The sequence below is a fragment of the Rhea pennata genome, chromosome 1 (assembly GCF_028389875.1).
Source record: "Rhea pennata isolate bPtePen1 chromosome 1, bPtePen1.pri, whole genome shotgun sequence".
NCBI lineage: Eukaryota > Metazoa > Chordata > Aves > Rheiformes > Rheidae > Rhea > Rhea pennata.
In genome coordinates, this window is record NC_084663.1 from 109,373,675 (window position 1) to 109,394,033 (window position 20,359).

At 39.1% G+C, this 20,359-nt stretch overlaps 1 protein-coding gene across 2 annotated transcripts in view; it reads right to left on the minus strand.

Moving 5' to 3' along the window:
* Window positions 1-6,363: 6,363 nt before the first annotated feature.
* SAMSN1 (SAM domain, SH3 domain and nuclear localization signals 1) overlaps window positions 6,364-20,359 on the minus strand; it is a 56,059-nt gene continuing 42,063 nt past the window's right edge. The window contains exons 5-8 of one of the 2 annotated variants that reach the window (XM_062573025.1): window positions 19,815-19,966; window positions 17,706-17,912; window positions 16,527-16,677; window positions 6,364-7,593 (exon numbers count right to left, since the gene is read on the minus strand). In XM_062573025.1, the coding sequence (XP_062429009.1) occupies window positions 7,388-7,593; window positions 16,527-16,677; window positions 17,706-17,912; window positions 19,815-19,966 (716 nt within the window). In that variant the 3' untranslated portion in view covers window positions 6,364-7,387. Of the gene's footprint in view, window positions 7,594-11,526; window positions 11,896-16,526; window positions 16,678-17,705; window positions 17,913-19,814; window positions 19,967-20,359 lie in introns of those variants that run through there. The other variant, XM_062573015.1, reaches the window with a different exon arrangement.

Sequence of the window (20,359 nt, forward strand, 5' to 3'; positions counted from 1 at the left end):
GCACACAGGCATGGACATGACTAGCAGCCAAACAGGGTCAACCAACTTACCCACGGTCTACCAAACTACCCCATGCACCTTCCTGACCTGTCCCCATGCCCTAATATTGAGTCGCGCCACATTGCTAGTCCTTCAGGGTTCCACCAAAAAAAAGTCATGTATGACATACAAGAAGAGAGTCCTTTCATATATGAACACCTCTAGATACCATTACCTGAGGAAAGGGGGGGCAGCTATTCTGGGGAAAAGAAAAAAAAAGAGTTATCCTAGTGGATGCGTAACTTCTCTGATGGGAAAATAAGGGTCCATCTAACCCTTGCTTCCTATGAGCACAAAGGAGCCATCGAGGATCAGACGTTGAGATCTCTGAATGTGCACTGTCTGTATGCCATACATCAAAGCACCAGTGAGTATGGGAGCATTAATGTAGTTGGTAGACATGGAGCATGGGCCTTCAGAGGTGAGGATATGTGGGGTCTGCCTGGGGAACCCATGTTATGGGATACTGACCAGGTTCAAACCAGGCAGACAAGGTATGACAGCTGGTAAAGCATACCTCTTGCCCTCCAACCCTTTTGTCCCTCTTTTGGGCATGACTTTCTGGGCTGGACAGATTTGCTGTACTCTTACTGCCACCTGGTAGCAGAGGTAGCTAGACATGCCAGACAAAATTCTGCTTAGTTATCTAGCCAAAAATAAAAAGCTAAAATGATCATCTAGGATTCCCTCAGCATATCATTGACCATCTCCCCCCCCTCAATTCCTGCTTGTAAAATATATACATTTCCCAAGAAATTCATGCTCATTGCCATGACTGCTGTTAATTATGCATATAAGACATGACCATGCAGATTTACTGGTTGTTTTTCTATCCCCATCCCTTTTGCCACATGCTCAGAGTGAAATTTCTTGGCCTTTTTCCTACTCAAGAGGAAATGGAAGTTTTGATATCACTTTTGGTCTTCCAGTGAATAGACAATCCCTTCTTCTAGGACTGGGTAAAATACAGAGATTGACAGGATCACTGGCTGCCTATCAGTCTGTGGCAAGGATGCCAGCTAGTGCCCCCGCCTCTGACTAGCCCTCAGGACTCCAGAGTCAGACACGAAGCTCTAGGCTGACAGGTTCGTCCCATTAAATGAGCATGGGAGACAGGTACATGCGAACGCACTACACAGAGGGCGGGCACTGAAGGGGAGCCCTTCCACAACCTCTTCCGTTTGTCCCCCCTGCATTGTAAGGAACAGTTTGCTCATCAGGCGACTGGGCACCAAAGAGCAGGGACATGAACAAGTACCTCATGCAATAGGAACTCTTAGACTGAAAGAAGTTTATAATATCCTAAGTAACATATTCCTGGAACTGACCAAAGAGAGCCACTGCACAAAGCAGTTGTATGACATATATGGCTGGCAGTGGTCAGAGCCTGACGCACAGACCACTTCAGTAGCTAATGTAGTCCAAAATCTCAGCTTCAGGCTGTGAAAAGAGAGCAGAGAGTATTTTCTGCTGTGCTGTTACTAAGCCTGATGAAACTATTTCCCACTAACATAAAGAAAGCTCAGCCATCCATGACGACATATGAACCAGTTGGGAAACTGTCACTGAATCCATTTTAGGACAGACACCATGCTGCTAACATGACCCCAGGCACTGAAACAGTCTATGGCACGTCTTCCATTGCATGCACACATCATTGTTCCGTGTGTGTGTGTTTCTGTGGGCAGAAAGAGCTATATAACCTTGATCTAATGGAACAGCTAATTCCTAAGAAAAGGGGCAGTTTGTGCTCACTCCATTAACCTAAAGGTGACATCTAGAAACTGGCCTGCCTGGTCCTCAGCACCTGAGGAAGCCCCCCCCCCCTTTTTTTCAGTACTGTTTTGCAGGCCCTGCACCAGCCTTTTACTCCACCATTAACATGCAAATCCCCTGGTGATGCCAGAAATTCTTTCAGTGGTGATTAGCTGGGAGTAAGTGCTATGGTATAAAGGGCTCCCTTTTATATCATAGCTCGTGAGCTTGGTCCTTCTTCACATCGCAGGAGAGACTGGCCACTCAGTGGTAGGCCTAAGGGAACTGGCTAGCTGACAAAGCATCGGAGGTGTTCGTCTGGATATCGCGTTTGGGGCTTTGGACGTTGCATACCTTGATGTCAGCAAGGCCTTTCACAGTGTCCCGTTGTCTCTGTATCACCAGGCTGGGGAGGTGTGAGCTGGATAGGTAGATGGTAAGTAGGTGGAAAGCTGCCTGGGCTGCTGTGGTCTAAGGGTTGTGCGAGTGGTGCAAAGTCCAACTGGCATCCGGTAATTAGGGGAGTCCCTTATGGATCAGTATTGAGACTGATACTGTTCAGTGTTTTCATTACTTTACTGTTCTGGACAGTGGTAGACTGCACTCAGGAGGTTTGCAGACGCAACGAGATTGGGGAGGTGGCCGATACGCTCCAGGGCAGGACTGCTCTTCAGACCTGAATGGCTGACGAAATGGGCTGGCAGGAATCTCATGAAATTCAACAGAAGCAAACATGACATCCTGCATGTGAGGCTCAATAACCTGATGCAACGATACAGGTTGTCTGTAGGGCCCAACCCACTGCAAAGCAGCTTTGCAGAAAAGGCCCTGGGGATCCTGGTGGACAACAAATAGCACATGAGCCAGCAATGTGTTCTTGGGGCAAAGGCAACCAACAGCATGCTGGGCTGCATTAGGAAGAGTGCAGCCAGGAGGCTGAGGGTAATGGGGGGTGGTCAAGAACTGGCACATGTTGATCAGAGATGTTGCAAGATTTCTGTCCTTGGGGGAGTTCAGGACTCAACTGGACATGGCCTTGAGGAACCATACCTAATTAGACCTGCTTTGAGCAGGGGCTTTAACTAGAGACTTCGAGAGGTCCGTTCCACCCTCAGTGATGCTGTGATTCTGTGATGTGAATGAAGGTATTGCAAAGCTCTGTAGAGGAGCATTTATGGCAGTATTTGATGCCAAAGGTACATTAGAGACTGAGGGGTCACATAAACCTCTGTCCCCCAGTGCAAATTCCTTTTTGTCACTGGGGACCTTGTACAGCCCTACAGCAACTCTAACAAGTAACATGCTGTTGGACAGCGAGACACTGTGTGCTCAGCTGCTTGTACGGGGAGTCCTGGAGGACCACAGGGCAAGTGAAGCATGGAAGATGAGTAGAAAATACAGGCTTATCACAGTGGAGTGCAAACATACAGAGGATAGTAGAGCAAGTTTTCTTCTCATGAAAATGCAGAGGGAGCCAAAATGCAGTGCATATGCCTCTTGGCTCTGAAAACCTGGTTTGGGTTTGCATACGAACAACAAAGAAAAAATTTTCAGTTAGAAAAATGATTTGTTCACCTTCACAAAGTATGTCAGAGTGAGCTATGGAAACAAAATCTGGGCCTTTAAGTCCGATGCTCTAACAACACAGCAATGGCATCTGCCAGTCACTCACTTTCTCTGTGTTCCTCTGCAGCAGCTAGAAGAGGCAGGTGATGAGCACAGAGCTTGGGCCAAATGTGAATGACATTAGTAAAGGAGTACAGAATTGTTCTTACATTTGAATCCCAAGAGTTCAACTACAATAAAGCAATCATCAAGGTATATGTTTGTTTGTTTTCATGAATAATTACACTAAAGAAAGCCTTCTGGCATTCATTTTTAAGATCAGTCTCCCCCACCCTTGAACACCAACAAAATACAAGCATTTATTCTGTTTTGTACAGAGGAAGGTATTGAATTGCAATCTAGTATGATTTATAGAAGTGCATCATCTTATATTTCACCAAATTTCAACTGCATTTCACCTAACTTTAAGCCTGAGAACAGCCTTAATCATTTCACAGTTCTTGGCCTTCCTTACTCCATCTTATGGCTGAGCAGAAACATATCCATGAAGTTTCAAGTTTTCCTCTCCATCCTTTTTCTTTTTCTTTCTTTCTTTTTCTTTTTTTCTTTCTCTTTTTTTTTTTTAGCTTACTTTCCTTTATGTGATGCTGGCAGTGTTTAAAAGAAAAAAAAAAGGATAAAAGCAAAAGAAAAAAAAGATCTCCTCTAGCTTTTCCACAGACATACCCATGTTCTACCCTATACTTCATGCACTCATTCATACCAAAGCAAAAGGAGCGCTAAACTCTCCTGCTCTAACCTCTGCCCCAGTGCGTTTATTATACCCACTGAATTTCAGAAGCTTTATGACCAAACCTTGAGAACAGGATGCAGATTCCTGGGGTTTGCAAGCTAGTCCGTGTGGATCACAGGGCCTCAGCCTGCCATACTGCTCCCCGCTTTGCTGCTGCCCTTTCACCAGAGGAGCCCTCAGCTAAAGTGATTCCAGCAGTGAGCAGCAGCCGGCTGGGGCTGAGCACGAGGAGATGCTACTGAAAGTGACACTAACTGCACCCAGAGGTGGTTCTTCCAGGGGGGAGCAAAGGGGACCCCCCGCCACCACCTCAGCTTTACTGAGGCTCATTTTGGACAAGTCTGAGTTACTGGCTCTCTGCTGAGCACCAGTGGCAGCACACGTGCCGGCAGTGAGCCCAGCACCCCAGGGGAGTGCTTTCGGAGGGGGAAGTATGCTGCACCTGCGCCGCAGCCCTCAGCGGCTGGGGGAAATCCCCACCAGCAAAGCCCAGCAGAGCCACCGCTCGCTTCAGCAAGATTACTCGTGTCAGCTTAGCCTCTACTGAGTGGTTTTGCACCTTTTTGTGTACCTAGGACTGTTTGTGGACTTAGAGTTATCTCCCAATCAGCTCACCACCACCCCTACAGAGGAGGGTAGTTATAAATGAGAAGGGACATGACACCGTGGAGCAAGGAGTAGAGAGGAACAAAACTTCTGCTGCTTGCTTCTCTTCCTTGCCTCTGGGACCTTTTAAGCTTCCTCACAGGCAGCTCGGTTCTCCACCAGACTTTCTCTAAATTTCTAATAATTGCTCTAAAAATTGCTTAAAAGGAGGAAAAAAAATTACACGACAGATTAGCCAGCACTAAAGCCAGTCAAAGAACTGTTTATGCAGAGACAAACAGTTTAACCCCTGATCAGCGTGGTTAGCAAGACCACTGTGAGAGGCAAGATGATTAGGCATGCTTCTTGTAGGAAACTTGCATTTTTTACTCTCTGTGGTATGAAATTTCCTCATTCTTTTTCTCCGAATAGCTTAAGAGAACGGAAGTTTCTCAGTTTGAGATATAATCTATGCTGCCTTCACAGGAAGTTAAAAACGTCTTGAACAAGCTTTCAGGTGACGCATTTTTCTGAACAAGAAACCCTTTGGGCAAAGCCTTACTGATTAAAGTGGGTAAACCACAGCTCATGGCCATAGTTACCAAGTAGTTAACCTTACACATTTATGCTCTGCCATCTATCTAAGTTTGTGCAGGGTTTGATTCTTGTAAAAGTTGGGTATTTTAGTCCACTGAAAGTCAGCCTTGACTACCTGACTGTAACTAGCTAAGGAGACATATTTTCATTTCTAAAGCTACACAAATGAACATTTCTTAGCAGGTTTGTATCACGGCATATCTCTGGTCTCTGCGGTTATTAGCCCTTGACACGCTTAACTGTTTCTTGGCAGTTTATTCGAGTTTTACTATTTAAAGTCAGTCCTACGTGTGAGGACAAATTAATGATTAGGAATGCAGTAAGGAACGAACAAAGCTGTTTGGTAAAAGTTTGCATGTACTTCACCCCTTCAAGGGATTAAATTCTGGCTCTGCATGACCAGAACACCTGGCAATATGGGGTCATTGCTGTTAAATGATGATGACTGTTGCCAGCTGAAGCTTACAAGGTAAGAAGTTAAAAACAGGAACAAATCTCAGCATCTCCCATGGTTATTTTCTAACCTGAGTATATTAATTTTTAATCAAAAACTTTGAAATTTAGCACACGTAATTTTTTATGATTGCAGCTTCATACTGTAACTTTCAAAGCAGATCTGCGTATTAGGAATCTAACAACAGTAGCCATGTGAGGCATCATGAAAAATACAGAAAGCATTTGCATTTTCATCCAGAAGAAAAGAGAGAAAAGTTTTCCACTTGTTTATAGCTTCTTCAGAAATACTTTTTTTGGGTGGAACTTTCCATGTTTGGTCTGTTCTGAAAACGATTTTCTTTTCAATTGTTAGCAATCTGTGGAAATTATTTAACATAAATACAAAATTCCTTAAATCATGAGAACTCTGTGACTAATTAGTGAACAGAGAGTTTCTATATTGATTTGATACACAGATGATTATGCATGATAAAAATGTTCAGTGCATTTGCCATTTACTGTGTTGATGTTTGAACAGAGTGCTCTTTGAAATGCAGGACCACATTAAAAATCAGCTGGTTTTTAAAGGGCTCAAACACATGATTCTATTTATTTTCAAAGGAAGTACTTTAAAAGAAGACAGGCAGATACAGTGTGTATTCCAGTGCAAAATATGCCGAGAAATGACAATTAACTCTCATATGAAAGACAATAATGTACAAGAACCCTATTAGTTTCTGTGATTTGTTCACAAACAAGTATTTCTATTAACAAATTTCACACAACACACAAAAGGCAAGAGATTCACAAAAAATAATCATAAAAGCATAGCATTGATACTAGTCTTTTGCTCCAAGCTTGCATTATTTTTGCAATGTTTGGAAAGAATGAGAACAGTTGTGAAAGTAACAGTACAGAAATGGCCAGTGTATAAGAAATTCAGATGGCTAGATACTTCTAAAAGATATTGAACATGTAGAGTTTAATTCAGATTCACGCTGAAGTCCTTTTGTATCTTTAGGACACAGTGTAGAAGACTTGTCTGCTTTAGAGCTCATTTTGGAGAAGAACAGTATGAAACAGCTTTAATATTAATGAGAATTAGCGTGGTACTTTCCAAAGTAGGACATGAATGTATCTACCTTTTTATTACGATATTAATGAAAATATGTTCTGTACAAATACCAGTGAAACATGTCTGAAAATAAAGACAGTGTGGTTTATCTTTACCTTTTTAAAATAACAAAGATGTACAATATTTACAACATTTTGGACTGGTTCAGAAATGAACATGTCCTGATTATCTACCACTACCTAACACCCCATTATTATAAAAAATGCATTTGCTGTACAAATATAAATATATAGATAAAAAATGTTTGCAATCAAACATCTGTGGATTCTTTAAAAAGAAAAGCATGAGATATTCTTATTATCAACTAAGATTTAGCTATCCAATGTCCACATTTTAAACAGTCTAGAGCATCATACTTCAGAGGGAAGCAGATTTTTGGTGTTGAGAATATTTTGTGCTCTGCTTCTGTGTTGTCACATCAGCACCTTAACTTATCTGATCATCCTTTCTGAAAATCTGCAGAAAAGCAGACTGGGATGGGATCAGTTTGACTCAGTGATCACTACTGACTGTACCAGGTCAGACAGGGTTTCTGGATCTACTTCTTCTTTACCATTATCTGAATTTTCTGATGAGATGTAACAGCCAGAATCTCTCGGACAGTCATTTAACTGCGATTTGTCAAAGCTGTGGTGAGGACTTAAGCTCCCGGACTCTTGACCACCTTCACTTTCATGCTGTTGTTCAGCTATAAAGAACAAAAAGAGAAAGAAGTGTCAAAACAAGTACTCTGGGAAAGAGTTTGAGATAGCAACGTAGCTGATCTTGAAGAACTGTAGAAACAAAGTTGGTAATATACACATGACTAGATCATTAACTTTTGTCTATCAGAAACAGAAACCTCAACATCAAAGAACTAAAAATATCATTACATGAGTATAACGACATCTAAGTTCCTGTTTAGGTCGGCTTTGATCCCGTGCTGTACTGCTCAGAGATGAATGGTTAAGACTTTGGCTTTATCCAGTGAAGTCCTTTATACTGTGCACAGGTGCAACAGTTTGCAGGGTCACAACGCAGTCTTCCCCCTGCTATGCACATATATCCCAAAGACTTGTAAGACACCCCAGTGCTCATTCAACATCGTAATTAATGATGTAGCCTTCTGTGCCTTCTTTATCTTGTATTAGAAATGTTGTGTCTTTGGAATGTACCCTACTATTTTACCTAATTCCTGCACTGTACAGCAATGTATAGTTGGCTGATCTTCAGAAGTGCTCAACATTAAAATGAAGTAATTGGATTTCCTAAAGCACCTGACTTTTCAGTGGGAGTTGTTGGTGGAAAGAAACTTCCTAAACTTAGCTTGATATCTAAAAAGGAGATTTTCCAAAGGCCTCAGAGAGCTAGATGTCTAACTCCTGCTATACCTTTGGAAACATCTCCACAATTAAGTAGAAGCAAATTCTCCTGCTAGTAATTTGTCTTTGTTTCACTGTTAGGTGAGCAATCTGTTCAAACTCAAAAATCTGCAGCTCAGAAAGAGTATCAACAGGCCTCTCAGAAACATTTAACAACCTGGTGTCTTGTTGACAGGACCTACCTGTGTTATCATGAATCTGATATATCTTACAGATGAAGTTATTTCTATTTTTTGACCATGAAAAACATGATGTTTACTCACAATAACTTTCTTTAGAAAACAAGCTATAAAATATACAATTTTTCTAATTCATTCATTCTTTTTTTTCTTACTGCCTTCTTGTAACTGTATTTTTACTTCAAACTTTGGCTTGCTTTCCAAACAAAGCGTGAGGAACAGGTCTCACAGAAAACAGATGCTTTTACCTCACGTTTTAATTTTTCAGAAAAACAGTACCTTTCTTTTAGAGTGAATGTTCCATTATTTCACTTACATTGTTACTCCATTGTAAAACAGTGAGATTCAGATCTTCACTATTGACTCTGATTTATATTGTCCCAACTCAAGTAAGGCAGAATGGAAGTCCTAGTACACAAAGGATTTTATTTTGAAATCTAGCTTAGTTCCAGGAGTAACCCCAAAATTGTAAAATCTCTTCAAGGAAAGTTCCTACTAAAACTTGTTTCAGCTGTTGGAAACTAAGCTTTGGCATCATGGGAAAGATTTTCAATTTGGATTTGTTTCCACTTGTGTCACGTTGTACAACTAAAAAGAATTTAGAAATGAAAAACAGAAATGTTTTATTCTGAAAATTTGAAATGGAAGAGTGTGATACTTAGGACCTTTTCCATTATATAATTGAGATTTCAATACACTTATTTCACAGAGCATTTTGATATATTTAAAAACATTTTTAGATTAGAAACAGAAGCATTTTTAGGTCCTCATGGAAGTCTTGTAGATTTGCTTGGATTGATTAGTATTGTTTAATATTTTCAAACTTTTAATTAACTAAATTAATAAACTAGTCTGATTTTTGAAGAAAAGAATCCAAGGTCTCAACTCAATGATTTCTGCTTTAAGCCTAATTCTATAGTCATAAGTATTTAGGAGGAGATCTAGGATTACTTTAAACATTTTCCAAGGAATAGAAGTCCCACCTTGTTCCTAGATAAATTAATGGTTAATTGCACTTGCAGCATGAAAAAGTACCTCTTTCAGCAGATTTAATTGATTCCTATAACTGTTTGATTGCCTTCTCACTTTACAGAACACAGTTTGCCAGGTCAAACGTTATCTTTCTTTGCAGGGAAAATATTTGATCACGAAGGGTCAAATTGATTTCTGATTTAAGTCAGAAAGGAATTACTGAAGGAATTACACCAGTGAAGGTATTACTGCTGCTATTAGTAGCAGCAGAAGCAGTTTAGCACAAATAACAGCAGATGCCTACGTAAAGCCTTGTCTAAACTGTCTCAGTAGCTCATAGCGCCCGTCCCGGCAGCGCCAGGACGCCCGGCGTCTGCCCAGCCGCTGGGCGCTGACCGAGCTCAGCCTGCGCCTGCACAGGCGCCTCCTTCGCTGCGGCACGCAGGGCTCCCGCTTCCTCCCCTCTAATCCGCCGATCAGCCGTAATACTGCTTGCTAGTACTTTTATCAGCTTCTGTACAATCATCTGCTGTCCTGTCAAGCAGTGACCTAAAAAGTGTTAATCCTGTTTACATTTTCAAGGTCAAAGAGGAATCTCCATCCACTTTGTTTATTTTGCAGTGAGAAAGAAGACCGAGTAACTAGTGGATTAAAAAAAAATCCGATTCTGGTCAATATATTAGAGCCCTAAAACTAGTTGTCATAATCCAAGTAGTTCCTATGTAAAAAACACAGCTTATGTTCTTTCCTAGCAAATGCCTTCCCTCTGGGTGTTTCAGTGTCCAAGACGCAAAAAAGCCAAGAACTGAGGGGTTTTTTTAAATCTGAATTTAGCTTTCAAATACATCAGCTATTTTTGAATAGATATATACTTTGATATTCAGTAGCTATAGGCAAAACTATCCGTAATCTTCTGGAAGGAGAGTATCTTTGTGCAGATCTTTGTAACAAAGCTACCATATGTCTCTGCTAATTTAACTTGTAAGTGCTATACAGCATGTGACTTCATATAGTAACAGAAATGTTTCAGATGCATTAGAAAAATAACAAATTTCTATAAAGAAAACATGGAAATGTAACGAAAATATGGAAATGTAAAACTTCTACATCCTCTCATAACATTAAAATCTGGAAACCAAAAATTTTCAGATACTTGAGAAAATGAAAAATAGAAAATATAACATTTTCACTGTGAAAAAAAAAGTTGAGGAGAAAACATGTTTAAGAAGAAAAGATGGAAAGCAAACTTTATTTTTTAACGCAGTGTTATGAAGTAATTACTAAACCATTTGAACTTGTACTTGAATATTGAGTATTAAAAATGTGTAGCATACAGGTTTGGCTGTTGCTTCACCGAAAAAGAAACTATGCTTTTTATTTTTTAGCTTTTGGCTTTTACATTCAGTTGTTCTTAATTCCTTCATCTAAAAAAAATACATGTTCAAGTTGCATGTTAGTAAAGGTAAGTTTGCTGGCATAATCTTTTGGCTTAAGCAGAAGAAAGATATAATTCACAGGAAACAGGAACTGATAAAATTAAACTGCTGTTAGATGTTGCAGAATCATCAGAAATCACCATCTTATCAACAAATGGAGGCCCTATCATTTTTCTGTAGTAAAGCAGTTTCATACAAGATAAATAGCTTTCAGTCACTGCTGTCTATGATATGGCCAGAAGAGTCCAAGATATGCATCATTTTGACAAGTATATTCTAATACTACTTTACACTGGAGGATTATATTCAGAGTATTGAAAACAAGTTAGGCTTTTAGCTTTGGCAATAGCTGCGTGATACATATGCATTTTCCTCGTCATTTAGATCTTGGAAATGAACTTTTTTTGATGCAGTGGCATAGATGTGCTCTTGCACATGAGAGGAGGGATCTCTTTTTTTCTTCTCCGGTTTTCTTCTTCTTTAATCTGTTTAAAGTCCTGATTAGGACAGCACTTTAGGCTTAGGTTTAAAGCAATTCTGCTTGAGAATATACTGAGGTCACAGTGACACTGGTGCCGTTATGTCAATTTAAATCAGATGAGTGGTAGAAAGCTTAGTTACTGTCTTAAAAAAAAAAAAAAAAAAAAAAAAAGTTACTCAGCGATGAACCATACTTCTTAAATGCACCCTCCGAGTTTAGCCAGATCCCAGAAGGCAAATGGGGCTGGGAGATTATCCTTCAGCTGAGCCACTTCCATGCTTTCTGGAGAGCTGCCTTGGTATCATATTGATCAGTGTAATAGAAGGACCAAACAGAACCAAATGCATCTTCCAGGCTGATGTTAGAGCTCCTAAGTACATATGAAAGCCACATATCAAGCTGTAGTGCTGGTACCAACTTGTCTCAATGGCAAAGATTCTTCAGCTCTCAGAGCAGATTACAAATGGTGGGAGATTGAACTGATCTGAGAGGAGCTCTACGGTGAAAACAGAGAGGTGAGAAGCTCCTTTTTCTGTAAAACCAGGAAGCAACCAGATATGCCTGAAAAAAGGTGAAAAATACTAATATTCAAGCATGGAAGATTAGTTCATTAGTATCACTCTTTCCCATTAGATGCATATCCCTCAGAAAAGTAACATTTGGTGTAGGTTCCTGGGGAAATCTGAAACCATTACTTACAGATCAATGAATTGTAACTACCACAGGTCAGGAAGAGAGTGCTATTCTGAGTGCTATTTGACTTTGACATGATGTCTGTGTAATTCCACTTATTGAAAAGATTGAACAGAGTGGTATGTTAATTTACACTTGGTGCTAGGTCCTTACATAAATGCAACTAAAACTCAATCTATCTACCTACTATCCTGCTATCTAAGCACAGTAAACAAAAAAAATCAACTTTCTGTGTTACCAGCAGTGAGAATTTAGGATCTAGCTATTACTCAGATATGAAAAGTATGCTAAGGATGGAATGGATTTGGGGATACGGGTAGAATGATTATGGCAAAGATTATATGTATGCACCTTTTTTTCTGTATAATTAACTGTATACATATAGCAAGTGAAGTCTAATTCTTCTTTCACTATTTTTTGCAGAAGCTTCAGAATAACGTAACCCTGTTAGACTTCAGGAATTAACCTCTTGACACACATAATGCAAGTGAGAAAGGAATCAAGCCTATTTTACACACACACACACACACACACACACACACGTCCCAGGAGGCAGGCAGTCAAGAAAGAACTTACAAACTTCTTGTGTTACTTTATTCATTAACCATCCAGCAACAGCTTCACTTTAAAAATAGCATCCTACAAAAGCACAGACATCCATCTCCTGTCTAGAAGCCATCTGGGAGAAGAATGGAAAGATATTAAGAAATCTTTTACGAAAAAGAGCCCTTTTTTTTCCCCTCCTTTGTAGACATGATTGCATGAAACCCACTCATTCTGTGCCAAATGTGTAGGTCTAGACAACTTATAGCAACTAAACCTCCAAAATAAAAGAGGTTTGTGGGGGAAGGTGAGAACTTTACAAGACCTTGCCATTCTAGGATAACCTTGCTGCCTCAAGTACTTGCAGGAGGTAAATTTGGGTCTGTTTAGCTCCCCAGGGTAAAAGTGCAGTGCAGTTCCAGGAAGCAAAATTTGTTTAAAAAACTCTTTGTAGTAGCATTTCCTAAGTAAAACTTGTTTTTTCATTCCTAGAATGAGATGAGTAAAACTTTTTGTTTTCAAAATCATTCAGGTCTAAACCACATAGAAAATGAAGAAAAATTCTCACTCCCAGAAATCCTACATTTTGACCAGCTTTAAGGAATATATTATTTGGAGACTATTGCTGCAGGTCTTCTGGTGAGAAAAACTTAGTTTATTCTGCAACATGAATTATACAGTCTCTAGTATACAGTATAGAGAAATCACTCAGCATAACATACAATAAATGTCAAGAAAAGAGAAAAGCCCAGTAAAAGCATCTGGGCATTTCACAATGGCAGATTTCACATTAAAGAAATATTAAATCGTGCTTTATTACATTTATAGTAAAATCAACTGTATGGAGGCTATGCCCTGGGATACTTGGCTACCATGAATAATATTAGAGTCACAAAAATTCAGAAGCTCCTACTTTTCAACTGTGGATAGTACCTTAGACTCCATCCATGAATCAAACACATACTTCATGGAAATATGAATATAATGCAAAAATGTGGAACTGTTCCAACTTCTATGAGAAAGGTGGGCTTAGAACAGTAAATGTGACCTATGGCATTAGTATGTTTTTCTACAAAGCTTATGAAAGGAATGAACTTTTATCTGGAAGAACACTGACTTACATCTGGAATACTTCAGTGTATTCTTAGCCAGTAAACAGATTACCTTGTAGCTGTGGGTAATTATGCTGCTCACTTCTAAGCAATGTAGAAAATCAATTTTAATTAAGAAATCATTTATGCTGGACTGAGTCATGCCCACTTGGGGTGGGGAGGAGGAATATTGACCTAAGAAAGTTCAGTTCAGATGCAGAATTCACTTATATTGTAGCACCCAGCTCTTTCAACCCAATTTTCCAATTGGATTGACAGAAGCATATGGAGGTCAAAAGATTGGGACAATGTCAGGCAAATGCTGAGCTTATCCCCAAGATCATCTTGACTCCCCATCTTTCATTATAACTGCTTAACAGATGGCTTCTATCAGTTTTAGTCTTTAATATCTTCCTTTTCAGAGCAGGTTGTTAAATCCTGTACTTGCACTACCAGTCAAATGACAAACATGAACCTTTGGTAACCAGATAAAGCAAGGACTTGAGTCAGCCCTAAATCAAGTGAGCATCCCAAATGAATAAATTATTTGTGTGGCTTGCCTTAAAATATACAGGGGTATTTTGAAACTTAATTACACTTAAATGACTGCATATAGCTAGGACTGTATCTAAAGAGCTGTCTTCTTAGATACTGGTCCCTATGAGTACTCGTAATTTATGGAAACATTCTCTTATTGAATTCGAATACTAGAGAAGTTGGCTATACCTGTCTAAAGTGGATGTGAAGCAAATATTCATTTCATTTCTTGATCTGAGAATGTAATATTGCTGGTTTTCATGCATGGACCACTTTATACGATTTAATATTATTATTTCTAGAACTGATAGAAGAATTAAAAATTTTAAACTGCCATACAGATATCCTCAGGAATTCTGCCTGGAGAAAAGCGGCTTAATGCTATGCTGTAAATCAGGAAAAACCCTATTATTTGGATAATTACAATAAATGTGTTAATGTTCACTATACAGGATATACACTTCTTAGGTTTGCTCCTTGCACAGGAGTATATAGAATATTAAGTGATTAAGACACCTTGAAAAAAAATTCTTCTTGGTGTCATCTTAAATGGTTAAGAGTCTAAGGCTGCTTGCTATGCTTCCTATTACACAAGGAATATAAATAGTAAACCATAGCTATACTATCTCAGAATAGTTTGACATTTGCATGACTTGCTAAAAACCACTGTGTTTTGGTCTTGTTCTTCACATTGATGCAAAACTCTGCAAAAACTAAAATGTAATATTTCCATTAAAGTCCTTTCATGTTAAATATTGAGATATTAAAACAAATGTCATGGAATGTCCAAGAAGTACAGCAAGGCTAGTTACCAAGGTGTAGACAGATACGTATACTCAGTTCAAGGGCAAAGTAAGGCAGTGAGCATATTTTCGTGCGACTCCCAGCTAGACCTCAGCAGCATAATTCTTGGAGAATCTAACTCTTCCTTACCCAGATCAGCTCTTTCAGTTATTACCTCTGTATAGAGTCCTTCAAGAGTCCTCTCCTAGCCCTTCACTTCACAAAGCTATGGACCAAAAAGAAGCAGTGATCTGGGTGGGCAAAGAAAACAATTTAAATGCTTCTCCAGCATGTCTGTAAGGATCTTACCTTCTTTCTGATATCTATTTAAGAGAATAGGAAAGACTACCTGTATAAATGGGGTCAAAAAAGACCCAAATGTACAGTCAAAAACAAGATCAGCAAAGACCCAAAGAGGGAGAACATGAGAACATCTGCAGTGAAAGCTAAATGGATGAGGCAGCCAAAAATATGTTTAGAAACTCAGAAATGTATGTACTGAAAGCATATGTGTACATGTAGGTATGTCTGTATGTATGTACATACGTTAGAATGAGAAATGGAAATTCACCTATGTATTGAGGAAAAACTGGACAGCTGAAAATCAAATGATATCCCAGGAAGACATTGCTTTTCTAAGTGTCTTTTTATTTCAGATGCTTCTCAATGGAGATACTTTGGATCAAGCGACTGCTCACGATAGGAATGAGTGTGCATGAATATTAATAAAGAAGAAAATCTCTCATGTTTTGGAGTATCTACTTATATAGATGCTCAGCTGTAAGTTTCTAGGAGCTTGACACAAATTGTTTCAGACTAGAAGCTCAGCTGGAAATATCACAAAAATATAAAGAGAACAGCATTTCCTGTTCTGTATTCTGGCACTCCCATTCCCAATAAAATGAAAAAGTGAAGAAAACAAAATGGCAACCAGTACACATAAATGTACATATGTACAAAAAAAAGTGGTTTTCTGAAGCTCACAGGAAGCTTGAGACTATTTTTTCTGTTTGTCTGCTTTTTTTCAAACCCTTCCTCCAAGTGACACTGATTTGGCTAGGGATTTAAGCATGAGATGATGTGAGAGAAGGAAGACTATTCTTCTGCAGACAGAATTTCACAAAAATAAACAAAAATCTTCACTGTACTTTTTTGAAAATGTCTCTATTTTGCTTAAGATGCTAGCCTGGAGTTTGAGGTATTTGCTTTTCTGCTCTGCCACAGACCTTATGACTTTTGGCAAGGCACTCAACCTCTCTGGTTATTGGTTAGCCAACCATAAACATGGGATAATAATGCTCACTTGCTATTTGCCTGTAGCTTAGAATATATAAATGAGAAGTTTTAAAGCATTCAGGTGTAACTAGCACAGTAATCATGTACACAGCTAGAAGAGATGTGCAGTTAGTCATATAAACAAACAAGAAAACCACTTAACTCTCTGTTTTTCTATTTAAAAAATCATTTAATAGATCACTGTAGAAATCACTATTTTTTAAACGTGTTTATTCAATTAAAATGTGCTCTGAAAGTTTAAACACTTACTGTCATAGTCCTGTAGATTTTCAATTGCTGATAATAATCTTGCCCTGTCTTCTGGGTTTGAAATATTTAATTCAATCAGATGGCTCTCCTGTAGCTCCTTTAAGTCCTCTAGATTTTCGTAGCCATTTAGCAAGAGGGTTGAGGCATAATCCTACAAAAAGAAAAATGTAAATCCTCTTATAAATAAGCACTATGTTTAGTAAAGGAATAAAAACAAAATCCATTTCATTTTTTTTTGTCAGGTTAAAAAAGATGGGCTCCATTCTCCAGTCTGATTGATCTGCCTTTGGTATAAAAAAGAGCCTGAGGGTGCAAGAGCACAAAGGCAGAGATGCCCTGGAGTCCATTTGCCCATCCCAGAGTCTGGGGCTGAGTTTTCAACCCAAGGTCTGGCAACAAATTGGATCAGGGCAGTGCTCTGCTGTTAATGATATAATCTACCCAGCTTCTGGATGTTCCTGGGGTCACCCCATAGACTACTTTCCATGCTGGGTTCAGGAGGGCCTCTGAAACAAAGTCTGCTCTGCCTTTACATAGAAGGAGCCCTTGGACATAGGGGAGAGGGAGAAGCTGAGAGAGTCCTCAGCCATGCTGCATTGAACATGGTCCTCCTTCAGCTATGTATCGATGCAGTATGAAACTCTGTACTCCAGGAAAAGGAGTGTTCACCTCAGCACAAAAGCAATAACCATTATTACAGATGTTGCTTGTAAATCATCATATAAGAATGCTTTGAAACCCAGTCAAAAACTAGGATTCCAGAGAGAGAGACACACAACACAACCATAGTGCAGAAAGAATATTTCTCCCTAAGAATCATAAAAATGAGAGAAAAAAAAAAAAAAAGAATTACAATGTTGTCAATGGAGTAAGACCGCAATTCTGCCCCTGAGATTTCCATGTATTCACACCTCCTACCCTTATGCACACAGTCATGTGACAAGTCACTGCTCCTCAACTGAGTGCTTCTTTGCGTAGGGTGTTTTAGCTTAACCAAATCACATGGTTAAATGCAGTTATACAAGCTACTCACATAAGACAAAAGATCGAAATGAAGCTTCTTTACTGACTTCAAAATTCCTGAAACCCACCATTCTCGTTTTGTCTATAAATTGCATTCAAGCCCAAGTGCACAGAAATCAAATATTTCCAATATGACTGGGAAACATGTTTGCTGACCTGCAGATGGACACATTCCAAGAGTTCTTGCAAAGTTTTGGGCTTGGTCCTTTTGCTTCCTCTGTGTGGCTTTATCTTTCTGGGTGCAGTTTCCTCTTCCAAAATAATATCCACATAAATGAACTTAAAGTTTCCTACTTTGTTGTTGAGCATGCCTGTCCAGATGCCCATAGGGGTTTTACAGATGATGTCTATAATATCTCCTTTCTAGAACAATAAAAAAGAACACTGCTGCTTAGACATCTAGTTTCTAATATGTGACTTTTCCTCCGTAGAGCAAAAGTAGCACAGACAGTACAGAATCATAACTATCCAGACCAAAGTAACTTTTTAAAATAACCCAGATCAAGGTCCTCTGCTTTTAAAAAATCCCAGTAAGCAGAATTACAGATAATGGTGTTAGCTCTTATCTCCAAACTTTGCAATGAAAGGTGAGGATGAACAGCACCTTCCACCGCTTGTATGCCCTACTTGGTCCTTGAAAGGGGGTAAGGTTACATCCAGCAAACAGTTATTGTCATGGATAGTGGAAATAGCTTTGCTAAAAAAAAGAAAGAGAGCACTAGTTATTTTCCAATACATGCTTTATACAGGTTCTCAGCTGGCTCCTTCATCTGAAACCATTCACACAGTGATCATATGATCCAGCATCTTAAGGGTCTCCAAAGACTGATGCTGAGCTATGTGAGAGGTGGAGTTTACCCATTTTACAGGAAGAAACAGTGTTCCATAGTTCTGAAAGGCACTAAAGGACTCCCTTAATACATTTCTGCTATCCCCTTCCTGAAGGGCTGACAAATAACAATTAATAATAATTATTAATCCTAATGGCTGGGAAAACAGTGTCAGGCATCCCAGCAGAGAGGACTGAAGACTAGTCCTCTCCACACTTGCGCATGTACTCAGAGATGAGTGCCAAAAAGCGTGAGAACACAGCAATTTCAAGAAGGCTTTTTGGTGAAAATGTTCACAGCCAAGCCGTGGGAATCAATGTCTTAGATCAGCACACCAGTCATGCTGAGCAATTCTGGTAGCAAAAAGACTGTTAAAATTACACCCCATACACAGTTTGCTCCCACAACAGTCCTTTCTTTCTGGGCAGGAACTACATATATAATCTACATCTTAATGTTACGATAAGGTTATGATAAAGTTATGGTATCTTTTTATTTCCTAAAAGTGAGAATTTATAAAAATAAAGATAAAAGTCTTCTTTGAGTTGTATAAAGAATCCCCATGTACACATTTCATTTGGGATTGTTACAAACTTAAAATTCAGACTCATTTTTTTTTTAAATATCTGTTACCAACTCCAAAACTTTCAAATGTTTTCTGGCCAAGAAATTGCAAGTAAAGCTGTTGCCCTACTTTGGTGCAAATCCAAGTACAAAATTCAGCGTTTAAGTTGCTTGATTTTGTTAGAATATGAAGCTTAGAGCTATGAAAATGTTTGAAATGGAAACTAAAACATTTTTAAAGGTCTATAAGCACACATATTCTATGCACTTATGGAGAGCTCAAGACATTTAGATGTGGATGCAAATCAGGATTATGCAATGGCTCCAAGCCAAGTTACAGATGCAGTCTGAATTCAGATTTGGGGGAATGAAATTCTGTGCAATATTTTTAGGGGATTTCAGTCCTAAGGATATTATCTTATAATTTCAAAAGATGCCACCTGAGTGACTTAAAAATGAACCTATATGATCCAACAGAAATTTGCCATTTCTGGACTAGTTAACAGTTTTTGAAAGAAATGGCCCATGTATGTGCGTGGAAGTGGAGAGCAAGTGGTGAAGATTGCAAGTACTGGCAGTGCAATAGCGTGTAGGAAGCAACTTTTATTTTACTTTGAAGAAAGCTGCATGATACACTATGACAAGATACCTACTACATGCAGTCCATGACCTAAGAGACTTTTACAGCCATTGAGTTGGCGGTGCTGTCTGAACTAAGTCCTTACAGAAACATTTCTAAAATGGATCTGCGTTGTTTTTAAAGTGCACATCCTTACCAGTTGAAACTGCTGTAGTAAACATGTTCTTCACATGTAAAAATATCCCTCTGATATGCTTTCTGGGAAAAAAAAAAATCTGGCGGTTGTCTTACCTTAATTTTCAGAGAGTCGGTGTCATAGGGACTTGGTGTGAAGTCAGTGTGCACTTTGGCTCGGCCACAGAACGGCCCAGTGTAAGGGACTTCATCATCAAACCTCAGGCTATCTCTGTTGCTGGTTCCATCAGAGCAGCTAGTGACCCCACCTGACAGAGATTCAAGGTAAAATTTAGATCTCCTGCACCAAATGCCCAGACATCCAATTCTGCACAGCAGCAAAGAGAAAATGTACAAAAGCATAGAATTAAGAAAGAAAGAGTGTGTTCTCTATGGTTTTGACATATCCCAGGAAAAATACATTCCACAAAAAACGTACTACAAGAGACTATACAAAATAGGTTGGAGATCTTTCATTAACATCTTCCGTACAATAATCTTTTTCTGGTGATGATACTAATAGATTATATATTTTACTTACAGGCTTTTTGAAATATTACCTCTGCAGATTAACAATATGTACTCTAAAAGTGCAATTTAGGGAATTAATTCTGCTGAACTTCTGTTTATTCAGAGAAATGAAAACATGTACTATAGAAATT